The following is a 22,716-nucleotide window of genomic DNA, read 5'->3' on the forward strand; positions in this document are numbered from 1 at the left end:
GGGGCTCGAACTCAGAAACCGTGAGATCATGACCCGAGCCAAAATCAGGAGTCGGACGCTTAACTGAATGAGGCACCCAGGTGCCCCGAATCAGTGATTTTTAAATAATTCACACTTACAGATGAAATATCTAAAATGTTGGTTGTGTATCTTCAGTGGGTCATTGCCAGAGAGCGATTTCAGCAAGCTGCAGATCTGATTGATGCTGAGCAACGCATGAAGAAATCCATGTGGGGTCAGTTCTGGTCTGCTCACCAGAGATTTTTCAAATACTTGTGTATAGCATCCAAAGTTAAAAGGGTTGTGCAACTAGCTCGAGAAGAAATCAAGAATGGAAAAGTAAGTTGAAGAACACATTAATAGATTTATTCTTTGGTTATGTTTCCTAGTCTTGTGTGTTCAGGCTTTCTGCTTGGAAAGCCTGCTCTTTCTGAGAGTTGTAAAAGTATTAATGTAGTCAGACTTTAAAATACACATTTCTTTAAAGAATTTAGATAGCTCAAAAGAGTATAAAGAAATAAACCACTATAATTTGGCCATCCATAGATATAACTACTGATGACATGTGGGTATTTATTGCCATACAGTTTTTTCTTTTCAGCAAAATATAGATATACTTGAAGTCCAAAGAACTGAGGCAGGGGCTTTAATTATGTCCACTGCTGTAATCCTATTTCCTAGCTAAGTTTTTTTACACACAGTAGCATGCCTCAGATATATACAGAATAAATAAATGAGCACGTATGTACAATAATGGGTCATTCTTGTTTGAAATCCTTTTTCTTAACTAAATATGTAAAATACATCTTAAGAAACCACATGCGTGGTATTATTTATAATTCTGTTTTTCTCTCCAGTGTGTCGTAATTGGTCTGCAGTCGACAGGAGAAGCTAGAACATTAGAAGCCTTGGAGGAGGGTGGAGGAGAATTGAATGATTTCGTTTCAACTGCCAAGTAATGTTTTTGGTTTTAAGTTTTTATTTAGATTAGTTTTAAGTGTTCGCATTTCCTGGAGGCAAAAGTTTTGATTCATCCTTAACATCATTAAAGTTTTTCTGATCTTAGTTTTTGCAGTTCTGTGCGATCCATGACAGTATATCCTTTGGAAAACAACATATGAATGCTCAGTTGTTAAGCATTTTGACAATATTGTGCCCAGTATTTGAACTAATGGAAGGGTATGATTTTTGTCTTGTAGATCTTGGAAATGTGTGACAGCTTGGATTAGTTTCTGTTTTAGTTTCAGCTTTGTGTGTTTGAAATTACCATTATCCACACGAACAATAAGTAGAGTTTGCCCCAGTTTAGTAATCTGTGTATAAAAATGGCACGCAATCATGGGATATTCAAAAAGAGTTTTAAAAAGAAGTTTTTAGACATCGTTTCTCAGTTTATTTGCCTACCCTAGCCATGTTAACTGTGGTAGTAAAATTAGCAAAATAACCTTTGCCGCACCTATCTTTTGCCTCAGGCGATATATTCAAGTGGTTCCTTTTAAGGTGGATATAATCCAAAACTGCTTCTAAAACCAAAACATGCACCTACTAATCTGTTGTCTTTTGTACTTATGTGCCTATTACTATGTTGTTTAAAATGGTAGGAGCTAGTCACGGGTGCCTATCAATGGCTAGTCCAAATTGAGATATGCTGTGAATGTAAACACAGGAGATTTCATTCAAAGACTTGAAGTATATGTTTTACATCTCACTGATTGCGTTTTGAAATGATACATTGTTATATAATAGTAGAATATGTCCTGAAATGTATTATTAAAAAACGTTTGTCTAGTTTTCTTTTACTACTTTTTAATGTAGTTACTAGAAAATGTAAAAATTGCATATTTGGCTTGGCCTGAACTTTATTTCAGTTAGCGTTGACCTACAATATTAAAGTTACTTCAGCTGGATTATCACTGTTTTGTAAAACTGAACAAAGTATACAGTATTTACTTTTTAGGAAATGTATTTTAAAAATATATTCAGTAAGACTTTATATATAATAAACTATTTGGCAAACTGAACCACTAATTGTCAACTTTTTTTTCTCCTATAAACAGAGGAGTGTTGCAGTCACTAATTGAAAAACACTTCCCTGCTCCAGATCGAAAAAAACTGTATAGTTTGTTAGGAATTGATTTGACAGCTCCAAGTAACAATAGTTCACCAAGAGATAGTCCTTGTAAAGAAAATAAAGTGAAGAAGCGGAAAGGTGGGTTTTTTTTCTTTAAATGATGTTGAAAATAGTGTAAATTTGAGCATTTTGAAGCAGCTATATTTTGGGATTGAGCTGCCTTCCTTAAATTGGCATGTAGTTGTATATTTTCACTGTTGCCTATGTGGTTTTGAACACACAAGTAACTCCCTGTTTTAAATTAGGACTTGAACAATTTGGTGCTAGGCACTATATTAAGCACTGGCCATACATTGTTTCATTTAACCCACAAGGGATCCATATGAAAATAGGTCTTGCTTTTTGTTTTCTAGACAGAGGACACTAAGGCACAGAAAGATTAAGAGGTTAAGGAATCTTCCCAGGTTCACATAGCTAGTGGGCAATACACAGCAAAATCTGGGCCTTGCTATTGTTATAGCTGCATATGCATACACACATATGGTGTTTTTACAGTCTTTAAAGAGTCATTTGTTAATTTATTATTTTTAAGAATACACTCCGTGCTTACTAGACATTTTATAATATGCAAACTTCAGCTTGTGTTTAGATGCTTAGTAAGATGTTTGGCTTTCGGAAGTTAACTTCTCGGGCACCTGGGTGGCTTAGTTGGTTAAGTATCTGACTTCAGCTCAGGTCATGATGTTACCATTCGTGAATTCGAGCCCCGCATTGGGCTCTGTGCTGACAGCTCGGAGCCTGGAGCCTGCTTTGGATTCTGTGTCTCCCTCTGTCTGCCCCTCCCCTGCTCATGCTCTGTTTCTCTTTCTCTCTCTCTCAAAAATAAACATTAAGAAACAAAAGTTAACTTCACAGGCTTTCTCTAGGACAGTGATAACTTCCATTGGAATGTCTGTGATGCTGTGTATTCTAAACACAGTGGCTGATACTTGAGCCTTAATTTTTTTTATCTGTTGTAAGTACATGTTTTTCACATTTTTAAAGTTTATTTTGAAAGAGAAAGCACGCGAGCTGGGGAAGGGCAGGGAGGGTGGAGAGAGAATCCCAAGCAGGGCTCAAACCCACGACTCTAGGATCATGACCTGAGCCAAAATCAAGAGTCAGACACTTAACTGACTGAGCCACCCAAGTGCCCCTACATTTTTAATATGCTTGGAAGTGGGTTGGTTATTATAATTGAGAACGTCTTTTTATGGTAGTGGCACAAAAAGTAATGCTGTGTTTTAGAATCAGTGGCCTCTTAAATGGTCGCGTGGTCGTTTCCCTTTGCTGAGTTATGTTCTTACCATATATGTCATTAATATGTGAACTTTTAATGGTTTGTTCCAGATCTCTTTTCTGAATATTCAGTAAAATAATTCAAATCAGCACCTTGTTTGATTTCTAAAATGGTGTGTTATAGATTTTTTTTTTAAGTATTCCATAAGTTATTTTTTTAAGGTATTTTATTTTTTAAGTACTCTATAAACCTATAATTATTAGGTCTGTTCTCTCAACCTGATAGGCAGTTGGATTGTGTGAAAATGCCAGAGATTCTGTTTTGTGTCTGTTGTCCTGAATTTGTTTTGAAACATATATTTAAAGGCAGTCTTGGATATGTATTGACATGTTTCATTTCTTCTTAATAACTAAACTTAACCTGATTTCTTATGGGAGTCTAAAAGGTTAACACTTGTGAATTTTATGTACTTAAGGAAATGTTTTTCCTCTGTTTTCTCATGTGATTTAAAAACATTTATTTTTCTAATGTTTATTCATTTTTGAGAGACAGAGCACGAGTGAGCGAGGGAGGGGCACACACAGAGAGAGATACCGAATCTGAAGCAGGTTCCAGGCTCTGAGCTGTCAGCATAGAGTCTGATATGGGGCTTGAACTCACGAACCATGAGATCATGACCTGAGCCGAAGTTGGATGCTTACCCGACTGAGCCACCTAGGCGTCCCCTCTGTGTTTCTCATTTGAATAACTCATGAGTTAAATGTAATTTTTTGGATATTTAGAATAGTGTGTTTGGGCTGACTGTCTCGTTTGGGGGTTTGAGGGTAGGTGAAGAAATAACCCGAGAAGCCAAAAAAGCACGAAAAGTAGGTGGCCTTACTGGTAGCAGTTCTGATGACAGTGGGAGTGAATCTGACGCGTCTGACCATGAAGAAAGTGACTATGAGAGCTCAAAAAACATGAGTTCCGGAGATGATGATGACTTCAACCCGTTCAGAGATGAGTCTAGTGAGGATGACGAAGACGGTAAGTGTGTCGGTTAAATATAAACTAAAGGATACTTATCTCTGTGTCTGAAATGGGATATATATATATAAAAATATATATATATATTATTTTTTTTTCCCCCCCTGTGCAGTACAAATCATCGCACAGATTCTCATCTTTGCTTGGTGGACAACTCCCAAGCTTGTTTGTCTTTTGGTAGTTTATCTCATTTATGGGAGATGGTGGCCTCCGTTTTGTGTAGTGCTTTTTAACCTCAAACTCTGGCATTGTACCTTATGGTGTGTTGGATGTATTACTGGACCAGTGTAGCTGGTGACAATTATAAGTTACCAGTTAATACAGAAAATTCAAGTGTTACTGCCTTTGAAGATTCTGCTTCGTTCACAAATGATTTGACACATCTTTTCTTAACTTTCAGATCCCTGGTTAATCAGGAAAGATCACAAGAAAAACAAAGATAAAAAAAAAAAGAAAAGTATAGATCCAGATTCTATTCAAAGTGCCTTATTAGCATCAGGTCTTGGATCAAAACGACCTAGTTTTTCATCTACGCCAGTAATTTTGCCTGCTCCTAACAGTGCACCAGGTATCTTAAGAGGAAGCTTGCTTTGTCCTTGAAATGTACTTTTTAAACAAAACATATTTAAACTTTGTACTGATTTTTTTTTTTCTTACCAAATGTGCCTTATCTAGCCAACAGTAACACCAACAGTAACAGTAGCCTTATAACAAGTCAGGATGCTGTGGAAAGAGCCCAGCAGATGAAGAAAGACCTACTTGATAAACTAGAAAAATTAGCTGAAGACCTCCCTCCTAATACCCTGGATGAACTTATTGATGAACTTGGTGGCCCTGAGAATGTTGCTGAGGTAAATATGACTCGATCAGGGCTGTGTCTCTCCTTGGTCTTTTTTTTTGTGTTCCTTTTGGCCACTTCCAAAATGCTGAGGAATGAGTGCTATTTTGGATATCATAATAATGTGTCTAATTTTCTCTTAGATCTTAGAACCTTGTTCTGTATTTGTCTTCCTAGAGTCAGTGAATTCTTATCCTTAGTATCTGGTGTTTACCCAACACTGATCTGTTACTGCACCTGTCATGCAGCCTTCGTGATCATTGCCCCACATCTGCTTTCTCTGCTGGAATCTGAACTTCTCCAAACCAGAGATTGTATTGCAGTGTTCTCTCCCCCAGGGTGCCTGTGCGGCCCAGGCTGCACAGTACATACTGGCTTCATCATCCCCTTCTGTCCCCCACCACGTTTCTCTAATGAAGGAGTCCTGGGTGTCCTGCGTCTTAATCAGGTAACTTAATTGTAAGGACACTTTGGTTTTTCAGATGACTGGCCGCAAAGGGAGGGTTGTAAGCAATGATGATGGAAGCATATCTTATGAGTCAAGATCTGAACTTGATGTCCCTGTGGAAATACTAAATATTACAGAAAAACAAAGATTTATGGATGGAGATAAGGTATGTTTTTCTGGGATGCTTTTCAATGAAAAGAACAATGCCCATATGTTAAAATTAATGTTTAGGGTTTTTGTTTGGTTTTGTTTTTTCTTTTAAAAGAAACTACATGTGGGGGGGGGGTGGTTCAGTTGGTTAAGCTTCTGACTCTTAATGTCAGCTCAGGTCATCGTCAGAGGGTTGTGGGATTGAGCCCCATGTTGGGCTGCCAGGATGAACTTTCTTGGGATTCTCTCTCTCCTTCTCTCTTTGCCCCCTCCCTCCACTTCTCTCTCTCAAAATAAATAAACTTTAAAAATAAATAAAAGAAATTGCGTTGAATGTTGTTATTCTGTATTTTTTAGTAATTGCACATACTGCACATTTTACATTTTCATTATTTTCTCACAAATTGGATGTAGTAAGTATTTTCTATTGTGCACAAAATTAAATGTGGATCTTAATAACTTTGGAGACTTTCTACATTTTTAATCAGAATATGAAAATGAAAATACTGAGTTCTCACAGGTCATCTTAATGATTTCACATCTAATGCTACTCTCCAGTGTCAGTCTAATTTTGAGTCTAAAAATACATTTAAGCACACACAGATTTCTGATGGTCTTTGGTTTTGCTGATTCTTACTGCTGTGCCGTGTCATATTAGGGTGATTCTTCTGAATGACGTTTAGATTGGCTTGCATACCTCACCGTTGTGGAGACAGACCTTGGTTGCCTCCGGAGGCTCTTTGTATAGCCTCTTACTGTTAAGTAACCATCAGTCAATTTTGAGATTCTCAGACTAGTTCTTCCCCATTTAGTTGGAATTAACCATAAGCATTTGCTGATGAGATTGCTAAAAAATAGGAGTGCCACTTAAACTTAATTCCTTAATTTAAAAGGTAGAATAAAATCTTAAATCTTTACTCACATTTTTCTTTATATTTCAGTGAGTTTTTCTGCCTTTGCAAATGAAATAATTGAGGATAGTTACCATTATCAAAGTCTTCTGGAAATACATTTATGTATTTTAAAAATTTATTTATTTTGAGGGAGAGCACGCATGAACAGGGGAGGGGAAGAGAGCCGGAGAAGGAGACTCGTAAGCAGGCTGTCTGCTGTCAGCATGGAGCCCTTCGTGGGGCTCAGTCTCACAACCATGAGATCATGACCTGAACCAATATCAAGAGTCGGATGCTTAACTAACTGAACTGACTGAGCCACCCAGGTGCCCCTTATAAGTATATTTAAAAGCTCATGCTACGTATTTTAAAGATTGTAGGAACAGGTATTACCAGTTGTGCTATGTACTTTGTTTCATGAATTTTTACCCATGTGCATTGGGAGTTGTATTAGTTGGAATTCGTTTTAGCTGTTAAATGACAGAAAATCCAAAATCATACTGATTTAAACAAGGTAGAAGGTAATTTCTCCCATGTACAAGTTTGAGTATGTAGACCAGGGCCATTAAAGCTCCTTGAAGACTATGCCTCTTCTGTCTTATTCCTTTAATATGTGGGCCTCCATTTTCAAGTTACCTATTTTAGATTCAGTCATAATACCTTTACATTTCATCTAGCAGAGAGGAGAAAAAAGGAGAAGGGCACGTTCTTGACTTTGAAGGACATTACTTAGATGTTCGTATCACCTACAGCCTACTGGAGTACGCCCACAATTAGCTGCACTGCAAAGTGAGAAATACAATCTTGATTCTGGGCAGCCGTGTACCTGCCTAATTTGGGGTTCCATAATTGAAGAAGGAGGGGAGGATAGGTATTGGTGGACCACTAGTACTCTAAGAAATTTACTTAGGGTACTGGCCCACTTGTCTTTGTGCAAAGGTGATTATTTTTCCCCCCCTTACCTTTAATACAGAATATTGCTATCATCTCAGAAGCTGCCAGCTCGGGTATTTCATTACAAGCAGATCGGAGGGCTAAAAATCAAAGGCGACGGGTTCACATGACTTTGGAATTACCCTGGAGTGCTGATAGAGCAATTCAGCAGTTCGGTAAGTTCCTACATTGAATATCACTTAATAGGTAGCTAGGGATCATTGGGGAAATGTGTACATATCAAAACCTGTATTTAATGTCAGATATCTTAAAGCATGACGTATGTGTAATTTTGGAGTGGATTTTGTATTGCATATACCTAAAAATCTAGAATACGTGAATTCATTTCTTACCTGTTGTGAGAAATGTAAAAGAACTGTGTTGGATTTCTTGGGGGTTTCTGGCATTATATCTAAGAATAAGGTTCCTTGGGAATATCTTCATTATAGATCTTCAGGATGTATGTGGTCTCTGTCAGAGCACCTGCCACCTCATGTCATTTTCAGCCCTCAGTGCCTTTACTGAAGGCATATTACTCCTCCCTTGCCCTACACATTCATGTCCCTGTGACTTGATGATTTAAAAAATAAAAATTTTGGAAGAACCCAGAGTGACTTTGCTTCAGAAACATTGTGGTTAACCCCAAGTGGGGCAGCAGTGATGATATGTTTATCATTGGACAGTTCTGTGGCAGTTTCTGTCCTTTTGTAAGGGGGGAGTAGTGCTCTGAATATGGATGTTGTTCAAGCGAGTGTTTTCTGTTTTGTGCCTTTTGGAGAGTCACAGTAATTGTTACTTTTTTTTTAATATTTACTTATTTTGAGAAAGAGACTGTATGAGTGGGAGAGGGACAGAGAGGGAGGGAGTGAGAATTCCAGGAAGGTTCTATCTACAGTATCAGTGCTGAGCCCGACATGGGGCTCAATCTCATGAATCGTGAGATCGTGACCTGAGTTGGAAGCTTAAACGACTGAGCCACCGAGGTGCCCCAAATGTTACATTCTTCAGTTTTTCTCTTAAAAGTTTCCAGATACCAGCTTAGTGTTAAAATGCTAGAAATCGATCTCAGAATACTTGGTGTATAGGGAACACATCAGTATTTTTAATGTCTTTACAGGACGGACTCATAGATCAAACCAAGTCACTGCTCCCGAATATGTGTTTCTGATTTCTGAATTGGCAGGAGAGCAAAGATTTGCTTCTATTGTTGCTAAAAGACTTGAGAGTTTGGTAAGTTTTGAAGTTGTATAGTTGTGTGTAAGAAATGGTGAATGTTAACCTGTCTTCTGTGCCTTGATTGGAAACTTTCTGTTTTGATAGGGAGCGCTTACACATGGTGACAGAAGAGCAACAGAATCTAGAGATCTGAGCAGGTTCAATTTTGATAATAAGGTACATTTCAGCTTTCAGTATCTCTGAAAATTTGTGGTAGTGTCTAGTTCTCTGGTGAACAAAGAGGGGAAGTGGTTACTGTTTAAAACTTAAAACCGCCTCCTCTTACGTTTTTGCTGTAAAATGATAGCATCCTGTAAGACACAGATTTTCCCATATCAGACCTTTGGTGATCAACTCTGCAGTATAATCGTATTTTCATCCTTATTAGGAAATAGGAATATAATAAATACTTGTGAGTGAATCAAATGTGAATTTAAAGGAAGTTATTTATTGGACATCTGCTTTCTGCTATTGTGTGAACTAGCATATATATGTATATGTATATGTATATGTACATACATATATATATATACACACGCACACATATATATGTATATACATATATATAAAGTCCTGTCATTTTTTAATCTTTGGTACCATACATAATAGTTTTTATAGCATTCAACTGGTCATGTGATTGAAGTGTAGCAAGTGCTGGAATTGGTTGACTTTTGTTTTTTATTGCAGTATGGAAGAAACGCTTTAGAAATTGTCATGAAATCTATTGTCAACCTGGATTCTCCTATGGTATCACCACCTCCGGACTATCCTGGAGAATTCTTTAAAGGTAACTTTTAAAAATAATCACTCAGGGGTGCCTGGATGACTTAGTCAGCTAAGCGTCCAACTTTGGCTCAGAACATGATCTCACAGTTGATGAGTTGAAGCCCCACATGAGGCTCCATGCTGGAAATGCAGAGCCTGCTTGGCAGTCTTGCTCTCCCCTTGCTGTCTTCCCCTCCCCCATTCACACTTTCTCCCACTCAAATAAACTTTAAAAAATAAAAATAATCACAATAGAGGAAAACAAGTACAAGGTAGGCACTAAAACTTATCCTGACATGCGCTGTTGTTTTACATCTTCTTTGGATGTAAATTGTATAAAATTTAGAAATTAAAGGTTAACAGACACCTTAGTTGACTTCTTACAATCAGATTATTAAATTTCATTTATATGAGGTATTTTTTGCCATTGGCAGTTTATTGCACGTTAATACTAGATTAATAGAGGAAAGTGGATTTGTTAACGTTAATTTAAAATGACTATGCCAGGTAGCTTTTAAATTTTCATTTTAGAAAGTGCCTAGGTAAATAATCTGTGGAAGTTGGTACAGGATGTACATAAAACAAAATTAACCATGTATTAATAGTTGTTAAAACTGGATGATGGGTTATGTGTATCTGGTTCATAGAGTAATTCTTTTTATATTTCTATACGTTTGAAATTTGCATATTAAAAAAAAAGCCCCAGGTAGTGCTATAGAAATTCTTTTGACCTGTCTTGCAAATCCGTAGAATACATTTTCCCCATGAATGTAAGTAGTCTAGATGATTTTGATTTTTGATGATTTATTTTATAATTCAGAAAGTTATGAAAATTCTTTGGAGTGGGTGCCTCGATGGCACAGTCAGTTAAGCGTACGACTCTTGATCTTGGCTCAAGTCATGATCTCATGGTTTGTGAGTTTGAGCTCCACATTGGACTCTGTGCTGATGGTGTGGAGCCTGCTCGGAATTCTCTCTCCTTCTCTCTGCCCCTCCCCTGCTAGTGTACACGCTCTTTCTCTCTCTCAAAATAAATAAGCCTTTTTTTTTAACGTTTATTTTTGAGGGAGAGAGAGAGAGACTGTGTGCAAATGGGGGAGGGAAAGAAAGAGCAGGAGACACAGAATCTGAAGCAGGCTCCAGGCTCTGAGCTGTCAGTACAAAGCCTAATGCAGGGCTCGAACCCATGAGCCATGAGATCGTGACCTGAGCCGAAGTCAGATGTTTAACCAACTGAGCCACCCAGGCACCCCTCAAAATAAATAAATCTTAAGAGAAAAGAAAATATTTTGGCAAATATGTAGATGTAGGGTATTTGAAACATTATTGTAGAGTTAGAATTTTTCACTAGAAAGTCCTTTCCAGTTGAACCAGTATTGGTTCATTATTTAGTATTGGTAACAAGCTATATTGACATACTGGCAAGGATGCTTATAATCACTGGTGGCATTTAACAAAGCAAAAACTACAGGGGCACCTGGGTGGCTCAGTTGATTGAGCCTCCGTCTCTTGATTTTAGTTCAGATCATGGTCCCAGAGTTGTGGGATCGAGCCCTGCATCAGGCTCCTCGCTGGGTGTGGAGCCTATTTAAGATTCTGTCTCTCCTTTTGCCTTTCTCTCCATCTCGTGCTGCCTCTCTCTCAAAAAAAGAAAAAAAAAACAAACCCCAAAGCAAAGAACCAATTAATTCTTTTCCTCTTTCTCTTTTTTCTTCCTGTTTTTTTTGTTGTTTGTTCTTTGTTGTTGTGTTTAAAATGACTCCCTCATTTGTTTCTTTTTTTTTTTTTTTTTCATTACATGTTACTTGGGACACCTGGATGGCTCAGTTGATATCAAGTATGCAACTCCTGATCTCCGGGTTGTGTGTTCAAGTCCCACGCTGGGTGTGATTACTTAAAAATAAAATCTTAAAAAAAATAAGTAAATTACATGTTACTCACAAGCAATGAAAAAGGTCAAAGTATATAATGAAGAACCAGTACTCTCCCCTTAATCCCCCCCTTTCTCATCTGGTGAGGTCACAAGTGTTGACAGTCTGAACAAGGACCGCCTTCTACATCTTTTCTCCTTGTTTGTCTAAACACAGAGCTTTTTTTTTTTTACTGTTGTTGATATCACGTACAGTGTACTTTTCTCATTTAATAACATAGACCCCTCTTAAAACTCAGTAGCTATAGCACTAACATTTTTTTAACATTTATTTATTTTTGAGACAGGGAGAGACAGAGCGTGAACAGGGGAGGGTCAGAGAGAGGGAGACACAGAATCTGAAACACGCTCCAGGCTCTGAGCTGTCAGCACAGAACCCGACGCGGGGCTCGAACTCACAGATGGCGAGATCATGACCCAAGCCGAAGTCGGCCACTTAACTGACTGAGCCATCCAGGCGCCCCTAACATTTTTTTTTTTTTAATTTTTTCTTTCTGTTAAATTTTATTTATTTGTTTTGAGAGAGACAGAGATAGCATGAGTAGGGGAGGGGCAGAAAGAGAGAATCCCAAGCAGGCTCTGCACTGCTAGCACAGAGCCCAGTGTGGGGCACGAACTCAAGAACCACGAGATCATGACCTAAGCCAAAATCAAGAACTGGACGCTCAACCAACCGACCCACCCAGGCGTCCCAGCACTGATGTATTTTTAACATTTGGATGATACTCTACAGCTAGCTTATACAACAGTTTTTTAATCATTCCCTCATTGGTATTCAGGTGGTTTTCATTTTTTTGCCATCATAAACAGTGATGAAATTATACAGTTATCCTTCTGTACAGATTTTCTTCCACAAGACTGGTTTCCAAAAAGGAGGATTTTTGGCAGCAGAGATCTCTGGCTGCAGAGTTGTCACCTACAGAATTTAAACAGTTTTGTGTGTGTAGCAGAGTACTGATTGATTCATTAAATGTGTAAATAGGATGCAATCATGCTTTCCTATTGACTCTGTTCTCTTAGACCTTCATTCTGTAAGTCTGGTTTGGACCCTGGACGTCAGTAATAAAAAGCCCCATAAACTAGGATGCATGGGTGGGTTCATCGTCCGACTCTTGCTTTTGGCTCTGGTCATGATCTTGTGGTTCATGGGTTCGAGGTTCACACTGGGCCTTATGGTAGCAGTGTGTAGCCTGCTTAGGATTCTCTCTCTCTCTGTTCCTTCCCTGCTTGGGCATGCTCGCTCACTCTCTCTTTAAATAAGTAAATAAATATATAAATAAACTTTATTTTTAATGATTGTATTAATTTTTTGAGAACGAGAGAGGGTGTGAATGGGGGAGAGGCAGAGAAGAGGGAGACGCAGAATCCAAAGCAGGCTCCAGGCTCTGAGCTGTCAGCACAGAGCCTGACATGGGGCTTGAACTCACGAACTGTGAGATCATGACCTGAGCCGAAGTCCAATGCTTAACAGATTAAACCACCCAGGTGTCCCAATAAATAAACTTAAAAAAAAAAAAAAAAAAGGCCCCATAAACTGCCTTCTTAGTAACATAATTCAGAACATGTTAACTAACTGTTACACATTTTGCTTTTGTACCACCTTGTCAATGGTGATGGGTAACATTTGAGAGGGAAGCAAGATTAATAGCTTGTTTACACAATTATTTAATCAGCTAGTCTTCTTTACGTGTCCAAAATTGTTTATGGCCTGTGGGTGACAGCTGCATAACCAAACATCTCCATTTCCAGTGACTTCTGTTGGGAAGATGAGATATTTTAATGAAGTAATATAGTGTGAAGTTTGAATACTATAGGATTTTGGAGTGCCTGAAGACTTGTGGGGATGGCCATTTAATTCAGCTAATAGGAACTGTGAAAAATACTTTAGGCTGTGTTTTAATGCTAGAACTTGATGTAGTTTGGTCATCTCACAGCTCGTTGAGTCATTTGGGCTATAAGGTTTTTCATCAATTTCTTGACAGATGTTCGACAAGGACTGATAGGAGTTGGCCTGATAAATGTAGAAGATCGCTCAGGAATTCTGACTCTAGATAAAGGTAAGAGTATGAGTTTTGTACATAGACATAACTGTTGCTGTATCATTACAGCCCCTTTTGTTTATACTTTTGTCAGTTTGAAGTTTCAAGTTTGTAGTTCTCAATCCCTCCTTAGTGCTCCTCCTAAACCACTCTGGCTGGTTTTTGCTAATGTGGTTGTTCAAAAGAGATTAAACCTTTATTAAGTCCATATAGCAGCAGTTTTCAACCCAGGTTGCATGTATGATCAACTGTCAAGCTTTTAGAAAATGCTGAAGCCAGGGCTGAGGCTTAGACATTGCTATTTCCCACAGTTCCAAATGTTGTAGCCAAAGTTGAGCTTCACAGACGTACAGCACTTAGAACTTTATAAAAGATTTCATGTTGGAGAACAAACATTCTCATGTGCTAAATTGTGTTCATACTTTCAGTAAGTGGAGTTGAAGATGCAGAAATTCAATAGGATCATTATCTTTTGGAGCATGTATGTGGCCATACTAATTGTTAGAGGTAGACATGGTCAGGTTACAGCTCTGTTCTGGGAGCAGGGCGAAGTCAAGGCTGTGAGGGAAGAGCATGGGGGAGAAAGGAGACTTGGCCTAGGCCTAGATGAATGAGTTTTTTCTTTTTCCTTTCTTTCTTTTTTTGATGTTTATTTTTGGGAGAGAGAGACTGAGCACGAGTGGGGGAGGGTCGGAGAGGAAGACTCAGAATCTGAAGCAGGCTCCAGGCTCTGAACTGTCAGCACAGAGCCTGTTGTGGGGCTTGAACTCACGAACTGTGAGATCACGACCTGAACTGAGTCATGACCTGAGCCACCCAGGCGCCCCATCTTTTGTTGTTGTTGTTGTTAATTCCAGGGGCGAGTAGATTTTAATTGCCATTTGAATGTATTAAATATTTGATATAATCTTGTCCTTGCAGATTATAATAACATAGGAAAATTCTTAAACAGAATTCTCGGCATGGAGGTGCACCAGCAGAATGCCCTCTTTCAGTATTTTGCAGACACACTTACAGCCGTTGTTCAGAATGCCAAAAAAAATGGAAGATATGATATGGGAATTTTAGGTAAGTGGAGAAACTTGGAAAATGTCCTGTGTGTTCCTAATAAAATGTTCTTTTTTCACTTATATGTTGCTTTTTCTTTTTTAAGATCTTGGTTCTGGAGATGAAAAAGTGAGGAAAAGTGATGTTAAGAAGTTTTTGACTCCAGGATATTCAACCTCTGGTCATGTAGAGTTATACACTGTAAGTTTGGAAAATGTGCACATTTAAATGTAATTTCCTTTTGTGACAGGCACTCACAGAAATGAGTGTAATTTAAGTTTTATTATTTCTTTTACAGATTAGTGTAGAGAGAGGAATGTCTTGGGAGGAAGCTACCAAGATTTGGGCTGAGCTGACGGGACCAGATGATGGCTTTTACTTGTCACTGCAAGTAAGACTTGTTTCCTTGCAGTGCTAATTGTGAAGATAGATAATGCATCACCATTGCCAGAATTCGAATTATCTATTTGCTTTGTGCCAGTTTTCCAGTTGTATTTAGCTTTTTCTGTTTTGATCATTTATCTCTGTAACTGGGTTTGTCCTTTTATAGACACTTTCATTTAATGGATTATGAAGGATATTAGGTACAAGTTTTGGATTATTATATGTTAGTTAATTGGACTGTTTTGCATGGGATAGTGACCTTCTTTTGCCAATATAAAGGACTACATAGTTTTGTAGTCTTATATTAAGCTTTGTATCTTAAACATTGATTCATTTTTAGCTATTAGTGTAAATAATTCTTTAATATTTGTCAGAGCTAAGGAGGAGGGAGGTGGGTATATGTATGTGTGTGTACGTCTAGACACACATCCCTACATCCACAAATGCATGCATGCGTGTCTATGTGAAATCACATAGGGCCTAATATCTTGAACTTTCCTCTTAAAGACTGTGGAATTTTTCTTTTCTCTGGTATCTGTGTGTTCTTTTTTTCTGCAGTAATAATCTTTATTCTCCATCGCGCACAGGATGATAAAATAATAACGATACTATACCTAAGTATTCCTGAAAATAATTTGGAAAAAAAAGCATGAGAGGTTTTTTTTTTGGGGGGGGGGGAGCTTCTCCTTCCCCTCATTCTCCCATTTTTTTTTTTTTTAATTTTTTTTTCAACGTTTGTTTATTTTTGGGACAGAGAGAGACAGCATGAACGGGGGAGGGGCAGAGAGAGAGGGAGACACAGAATCGGAAACAGGCTCCAGCCTCTGAGCCATCAGCCCAGAGCCCGACGCGGGGCTCGAACTCACAGACCGCGAGATCGTGACCTGGCTGAAGTCGGACGCTCAACCGACTGCGCCACCCAGGCGCCCCTCATTCTCCCATTTTAAAACATAGCTGTGTTTTTCTGCATTGTTAGCATATGGCACTTACATAGTATGCTTTTCTTTTAATACTTAACCTTAGCTCTTAAATTTAATGCTCACCTCTCACTAGTCCTGAGGTTACTATCACTAATCATACTGTTTGAAGCCTGTTCTGTAGTAGAATCCTCAAGAAGGGCTTGGGAGCATTACTCCCTGAGTTCTTAAATGGTTAAAGTTTGTGCCTTTGTACTTAAAAACCACTTTACCAGGGGTGCCTGGGTGGCTCAGTCAGTTGAGCATCTGATTTTGGCTCAAGTCATGATTTCACAGCTTGTGAGTTCGAGCCCCATGTCAGGCTCTGTGCTGACAGCCTGGAGCCTGCTTTGGATTCTGTGTCTCCCTCTCTCTGTACACCACTCACACTCTGTCTGTCTTTCAAAAATAAAGATTAAAAAATTGCTTAAAAAAAGATTGTTTTTTCTCAGCTCTTGTTTTATATGTTTTTTGTTTTTTGTTTTTTTTTTTCAACATTTGTTTATTTTTGGGACAGAGAGAGAGCATGAACGGGGGAGGGGCAGAGAGAGAGGGAGACACAGAATTGGAAACAGGCTCCAGGCTCTGAGCCGTCAGCCCAGAGCCTGACGGGGGGCTCGAACTCACAGACCGCGAGATCGTGACCTGGCTGAAGTCGGACGCTTAACCGACTGCGCCACCCAGGCGCCCCTTATATGTTTTTATTAAGGTATAGCATACATAACATAAATCTTATACAGTTCAGTGAATCTTCCCCTCCCCCCCCTCATTTTTAAAATGTTATTTATTTAGAGAACACAGCAGGGGAGGGGCATAGTGAGAGGAAGAATCCCAAGCAGGATCTGCACTGTCAGCTCAGAGCCCGAGGTGGAGCTTGAACCCACAAACTATGAGATCATGACCTAAGGCGAAATTAAGTGTTGGCCGCTTAGCCGACTGAGCCACCCAGGTGCCCAGAATTTTCCCCTTTTTAATTTGGTTGTTTTGTTTTCATCTACATACTCAAAGGATTCCCTTTAGAGTTTGATAATTTTGTGAACGTATATTGGTATTAGTTATTCTTAGTATTTTCAGGTATGTGATATGCTCTTTCAATATAGGAAGTTTCAAATCTTTTTTTTTTTCTTTTTCAAATCTTTTTATTTCAGAAAATTTTCTAAGTTATTTTTATTTGCAAAGACTTTAGTATGGTTTCCTTGAATTTCTCTTTTATCAAGATTTCTTATCTAAGTATTAGAGGGGTGCTTGGGTGGCTCAGTCCAACTTTGGCTCAGGTCATGATCTTGTGGTTCCTGAGTTCAAGCCCTGTATTGGGCTCTCTTATGGCTCAGAGCCTGGAGTCTGTTTGAGATTCTGTCTCCCTCTCTCTCTCTCTCTGCCCCTCCCACACTCTCATGCTGTCTCTCTCTCTCTCTCTCTCTCTGTCTCCCAAAAACAAACATTAAAAACTTGATTAGATTTTCACCTTTTATTTATTTTGTCGTGAGTTGTTTTTAATCTATTCCTTCATTTCTTTTTTTTAAACAGCTTTATTGAGATAGGATTCATATACCATCCAATTCACTTCAGTGTATAGTTCAGTGTACACTGTTAACTTTTAAAGTTGTGGTAAAATATATAACAAAATCTACCGCTTTAACTCCTTTAAAGTGTATAATTCAGTGGCATTATGTTCAGTATTGTGCAACCATCACCACTCTGTATTTTCAAAACTTTTTTATCATCCCACAAAAACTACAACCGTTAAACACTCTGCATTCCCCCTTCTCTTAACCTCTAATAATCTCTAATCTCCCCTCTGTTTATGAATATGCATATCTACGTGCCTCGTATATGTAAGTGCAGGCATAGAATACTTCTCCTTTTGTGTCTGGCTTTCACCCGGCATAAAAGCCTTCGGGGTTCATTCATGTTGTAGCACGTGTCCGTGCTTCATTCCTTTTTGTGACTGAATAATGTTCCTTTGTATGTATGTGCCACATTTTAGTTTTGATTTGCAAAATTTGTGGAGAGGCCAACTGTAAATGAAGACCAGGTTGAAGATGTAACTGCATAAAAGAGACCATATATGGTGCTGTCATAAATAAGCTATGTAGAACAGGTATCCGTAAATAACTTCTACAATGCATCAGATAGTAAATATTTCAGGTTTCGTAGGCCATAGATGGTTTCCACTGACTATTCTTTTTTGTTTTTGTTTTTCTTTTTCCCTTCCTTTCTTTCTTCCTTCTTTCCTTATTAAACTGTTCTTGTTTTGTTTTGATTTTTTTTTATGTTTATTTTTGAGACAGAGCACGAGCAGGGGAGGGACAGAGAGAGAGGGAGACACAGAATCTGAAGCAGGCTCCAGGCTTTGAGCTGTCAGCAGAGCCCGATGTGGGGCTCAAACTCACGAGCTGTGAGATCATGATCTGAGCTGAAGTCGGACACTTAACTGACTGAGCCATGCAGGCATCGCTTTCCTTAAAGTGTTCTTAAGCTTAGGAGCCTCAGGCCTGATTTGGTCACAGTCCTGATTTACTGGCCCTTGATCCAAGAGCAAAGCTCTCAAACTGAATCTGGCTCCTAGTTAATTTGTTTTTTGAAAATCTTACTGAGATATTTGTCGATTCACATGAGGTTATGAGAAATGATACAGAGAAATTGTACACCAGTTTTCACCAACAGTAACATTTGATAAAACTACAGCATCATAATATCAAAACCAGTATTACATCACAATTACTGATCGAATTCAACAGATTTTATTATTCTCCCTTAGATGGGATTTTTATTGATGCGGGCTAGGGTATTGGCTATTCTTTATTTGTTCCAAACTATGGCCAGAATTTACACGCTGGTCGGTTTTGAGGAAAGTGCTGATCCTCGTCTCCCTTTGAGTGGAAGGGCGTGGTAACACTGGTCCTTTGTTACTTCCTGCACGGCAGCGGGCCATTGGATGTGAGGAGACGCAGCCTTAGAAGGGGCAATCCTTCCAGGAAGGTGCAGGTGTTGTTTGTCTTTGACACTCTACAGAAACAAGCAGGTGTGCTTTACAGTGTTTAATGTGTGTTAACATTAGGAAAACCATGTCAAAATCACTTTTATTTCCACTGTAACGTGATGATTTATTTTGTAATTGTAATGAACTAATTTGACACTGTAAAGATAGATTACACTGTTAAATGCTTTAAACACTGTCCTCCAATCATAATTATTATATGGAGTTTTACATCAACTGATAAAACATCAGAAAATGTAATTTTTACCTTAGCTATTGTTTTATAGACTTTGTAAATGTATAAACAATGTTTCAAGATCATACAAATGATCTTTAATATCTATGAGAGATAAGTAAAATATTAAGTGTTTTTCTTTTATCAGCGTAAGAATTAATGTAAAGTTAGTAGCTCAGAGAACATTTTGTTTTGTAGAGGGGCTGAGAAAGTATCTTTACTTTGAAACTTCTTTTTTTCCTTCAGTTTTGCTCCAGAGATTATTGCTTACAAATTGTTCACCATTCTTTAAAGGAGATGTTAATTTTCCAGTCTTAATTTTCCTTGAGTTTAATGGGCTTTTTCCTTCCTCTTAGTATTTCTGCCATAACTCCCCAACTTTTTTAAAAAAATTAAAAATATGTGTAAGTTTCATCATTTGTCTGATACATCCACGTCTTCCCTTTTTACCTATATATATTTATTATTTGCTCAACATTTTGGCTTTTTTATATCGTAGCTTTACTGTTTACAGATCATGTGATGTCTTAACTTCACCCTACAGCAACCGTAGGGATAGACAGCCCTGATGGATGGATTATAGATGGGTGCAGGGAACTGTGGGTGATCAAAATCATTATCTTAGAGGTTATGGTTCATTGTAACTTCAAGGAGAGTAACTTTTTTTTTTTTTTTTTACACATTTTATTATGAAAATTTCTAAACATAGAGTAGAGGTAAGGCGCCTGGGTGGGTCAGTCAGTTGAATGTCTGACTCTTGATTTCAGTTCAGATCATGATCTCACAGCTTGTGAGTTGGAGGCCTGCGTTGTGCTCTTGTGCTGACAACCTGGAGCCTGTTTGGGATTCTCCCTGCCCTGCCCCTTCTCTGTTCTTCCCTGCACACGGTCTCCCTTTCTCCCTCTCTCTCTCAAAATAAATGAAAGAAGAAATGGGAGGTGCACGGGTGGCCCAGTTGGTTAAGTGTCCAGTTTCGACTCAGATCATGATCTCACCCTTTATGAGTTTGAGCCCCGCATCAGGCTCTCTGCTGTCCCTCTCGCTCTACCCCTCTCCCATTCACACTTGCTCTCTCAAAAATAATAAGCACTTAAAGAACAATAGAGTAGAGGTAAAAGGATTTTCCTCTGAAGACCCTTTCTACCCCCTCCCTAATCTCCTATCTCCTGGATCTCTGAGGCAAGAACATGGCCTAGAACAAGCGAAATTGTCTCCACTGGACATTTATGCTTTAAAACGTATTCTAAACAATCTCCTAAGGAGTGTCTTGGCCCTCAACCTATGTTTTGAGTGTACCTAAGAATTCAGGTTCAGTCTTCATTCTGGTGAGACCTTGTAAAAACTCAGGTAGATGAGCAGCTGCTGTCCTTTTCCACAGCTACAGATTCATGTGCCTATTTGGCGTCACAGTCTTTCAAAGGATTGCATTTGCTAATGTGATGGTACAAAAAAGTGTATCTTAAGGTATGCAGTACAGATCTTTATACTTTCTCACTTTTTTTTTAAATAGATCAGGAACAACAAGAAAACTGCCATCTTGGTTAAAGAAGTGAACCCAAAAAAGAAGCTTTTCTTAGTTTATAGACCAAATACTGGAAAACAGCTCAAATTAGAAATTTATGCTGATCTAAAAAAGAAATATAAGAAGGTATTTTTTCATTTGTATTATACTATCTATGAATACTTGTTTTATAATAATATATTGAAACTGTTTAGGAGTGCTTTATGTCTATATATAAAATTATGTTGTGAATTTTCCCTATTTGATTACAGGGAAATTATTTTTAGGAAACATTTTGTCACATTTTGTTACATTAACATACCAGTCTTAATGTCATCAACCATTTAAGAAACTTGTAAGATGATTATTTGAAAGAGCTTGTGTTGTAGAAAAAGAAACTTCGAGCGTTAACTCAAAAAAATAGAACCGTTAAAAATATTTGTTCTACAACGATTTGTAGAAAAGCGGTGAATGACTACTTTTTTTCTAGCATTACTATTATTTATTCTTAGTATTACCTTGTATTACTATTCTTCCTAGCCAGTTTCAACAATTAACATTAAACTAGCTATTGGAAACATTTGTTACATAGGAAGAGCCTAATGGCAGGATTTTATGAAGGGCGCTCAAATGCAGCTAGTAACGGCCAGATTTTCTGTATAGAGAGGATTGTAAATTGGCTTTAGAGAACATAGGAAGGCAACCAGCTTGTTTAAAACAATCCTGTTTCAATGGAATTTTTGTCTTATTTTCACAGGTAGTCTCAGATGATGCCCTGATCCACTGGTTAGATCAGTATAATTCATCTGCAGACACTTGTACTCATGCTTATTGGTTAGTATTTCATGTTTCTCACCGTATTTTCCAAAATGTAATCAAGACTTAATTGAAACACACGTTTGCTCTTTAGTTGTCTGTCTCTCGAAGTCCGTGAACAGATTATCTGATGTTAGGTGTCATTCTTCAGTTAGAATTGCTTGTATGTCTGTGGACCACACGCTGTTCAGGTGTCCCCTGTGTTCTTCACCAGTGCTTTGTGACTTCTGGCCAGCTGCAGTCTGGCAGTATGGACTTGTCTATCCTCCTTGTTAAAGCTGACTTTTTCTCCCTCTCCTCTCCTTCCTTCCCTTCATTTATTTGTTTGTTTATTTATTTCTCTCTTTAAAAAAAAAAAAAAGGTACTGGCATCCCAAATCACTTTTCATTTTTAAGGCTAGGAAATTAGAGTTGCTGACAGCACCAGAAGACTGTTGTTGAGCCCTGGAAGTGGTCCTACTGTGCCACTAGGCTGGCTGGAGGTGTGTTCTTTCAAGTCACTGTGTCATCCCCTAACTTACAGTGTCCACTTCAGCTGAGGCCGTAGGTGTGGAGGGCACGTAATACCCTGCACATCATGGTTCCCCTATTTCCTTACCTACTGTTTCCTCACCCATTTAAGTAGACAATGGGGTATCTGGCCCATTTTATGAAAAGGAATACAGGACATGGATGAATTTTAGCTAGTTTTTTTTTTCTTTTAAGACATGTAGGAAGATAAATTTGATACGAGCAATGTTTTTTGTTTTCATTTTGAGAGCAAATTAGTGTTTTGGAAATTAGGAAAATCTTTCAAGATAAAATATTTTTAAAGTTAACTTACAGTAGTCCTCTCTAAAACATTTGCTTTGAGCATTAGCAAGACAAGTGCCCAATACTACTGTGTATCCTCTTGAGTTACTATTAAAAATATAATTTTATTGAGGAATTATATAAATTTATAAATTTAAAAATTTTATAAATTGTATAATTTTATAAACCATGTCTTCTTTTTCTTACAGTTTAAAAAAAATTTAATAGTTCCATTCTTTTGGTTTGCTGAGGCCTTTCTCAGTGACATGATTTATAATATATTGGTTGTTCAATACTTTAAAAGTAACTGGCAGAATTATTTTATAAGCTAGCGTCAATATAGTAAACTAACAGATGTTAAAGTGACAAATGTTTACTGGAGGGGTTGTGGGTGGGGGGATGGGCTAAATGGGCAAGG

At 38.1% G+C, this 22,716-nt stretch overlaps 1 protein-coding gene across 5 annotated transcripts in view; it reads left to right on the plus strand.

The window, feature by feature from the left end:
* Positions 1 to 22,716, plus strand: part of SBNO1 (strawberry notch homolog 1) — a 58,595-nt gene that overhangs the window by 27,683 nt on the left and 8,196 nt on the right. For all 5 annotated transcript variants that reach the window (XM_043557409.1, XM_043557411.1, XM_043557410.1 and 2 more), the window contains 17 exons: positions 157 to 339; positions 858 to 955; positions 2,058 to 2,209; positions 4,179 to 4,376; positions 4,777 to 4,944; positions 5,052 to 5,227; positions 5,697 to 5,828; positions 7,679 to 7,814; positions 8,756 to 8,868; positions 8,959 to 9,030; positions 9,541 to 9,640; positions 13,531 to 13,605; positions 14,509 to 14,655; positions 14,741 to 14,835; positions 14,933 to 15,025; positions 20,700 to 20,837; positions 21,448 to 21,524. In XM_043557409.1, the coding sequence (XP_043413344.1) occupies positions 157 to 339; positions 858 to 955; positions 2,058 to 2,209; positions 4,179 to 4,376; positions 4,777 to 4,944; positions 5,052 to 5,227; positions 5,697 to 5,828; positions 7,679 to 7,814; positions 8,756 to 8,868; positions 8,959 to 9,030; positions 9,541 to 9,640; positions 13,531 to 13,605; positions 14,509 to 14,655; positions 14,741 to 14,835; positions 14,933 to 15,025; positions 20,700 to 20,837; positions 21,448 to 21,524 (2,153 nt within the window). The remainder of the gene's footprint in view (positions 1 to 156; positions 340 to 857; positions 956 to 2,057; positions 2,210 to 4,178; positions 4,377 to 4,776; positions 4,945 to 5,051; positions 5,228 to 5,696; positions 5,829 to 7,678; positions 7,815 to 8,755; positions 8,869 to 8,958; positions 9,031 to 9,540; positions 9,641 to 13,530; positions 13,606 to 14,508; positions 14,656 to 14,740; positions 14,836 to 14,932; positions 15,026 to 20,699; positions 20,838 to 21,447; positions 21,525 to 22,716) is intronic.

This window comes from Prionailurus bengalensis, chromosome D3 (assembly GCF_016509475.1).
Source record: "Prionailurus bengalensis isolate Pbe53 chromosome D3, Fcat_Pben_1.1_paternal_pri, whole genome shotgun sequence".
NCBI lineage: Eukaryota > Metazoa > Chordata > Mammalia > Carnivora > Felidae > Prionailurus > Prionailurus bengalensis.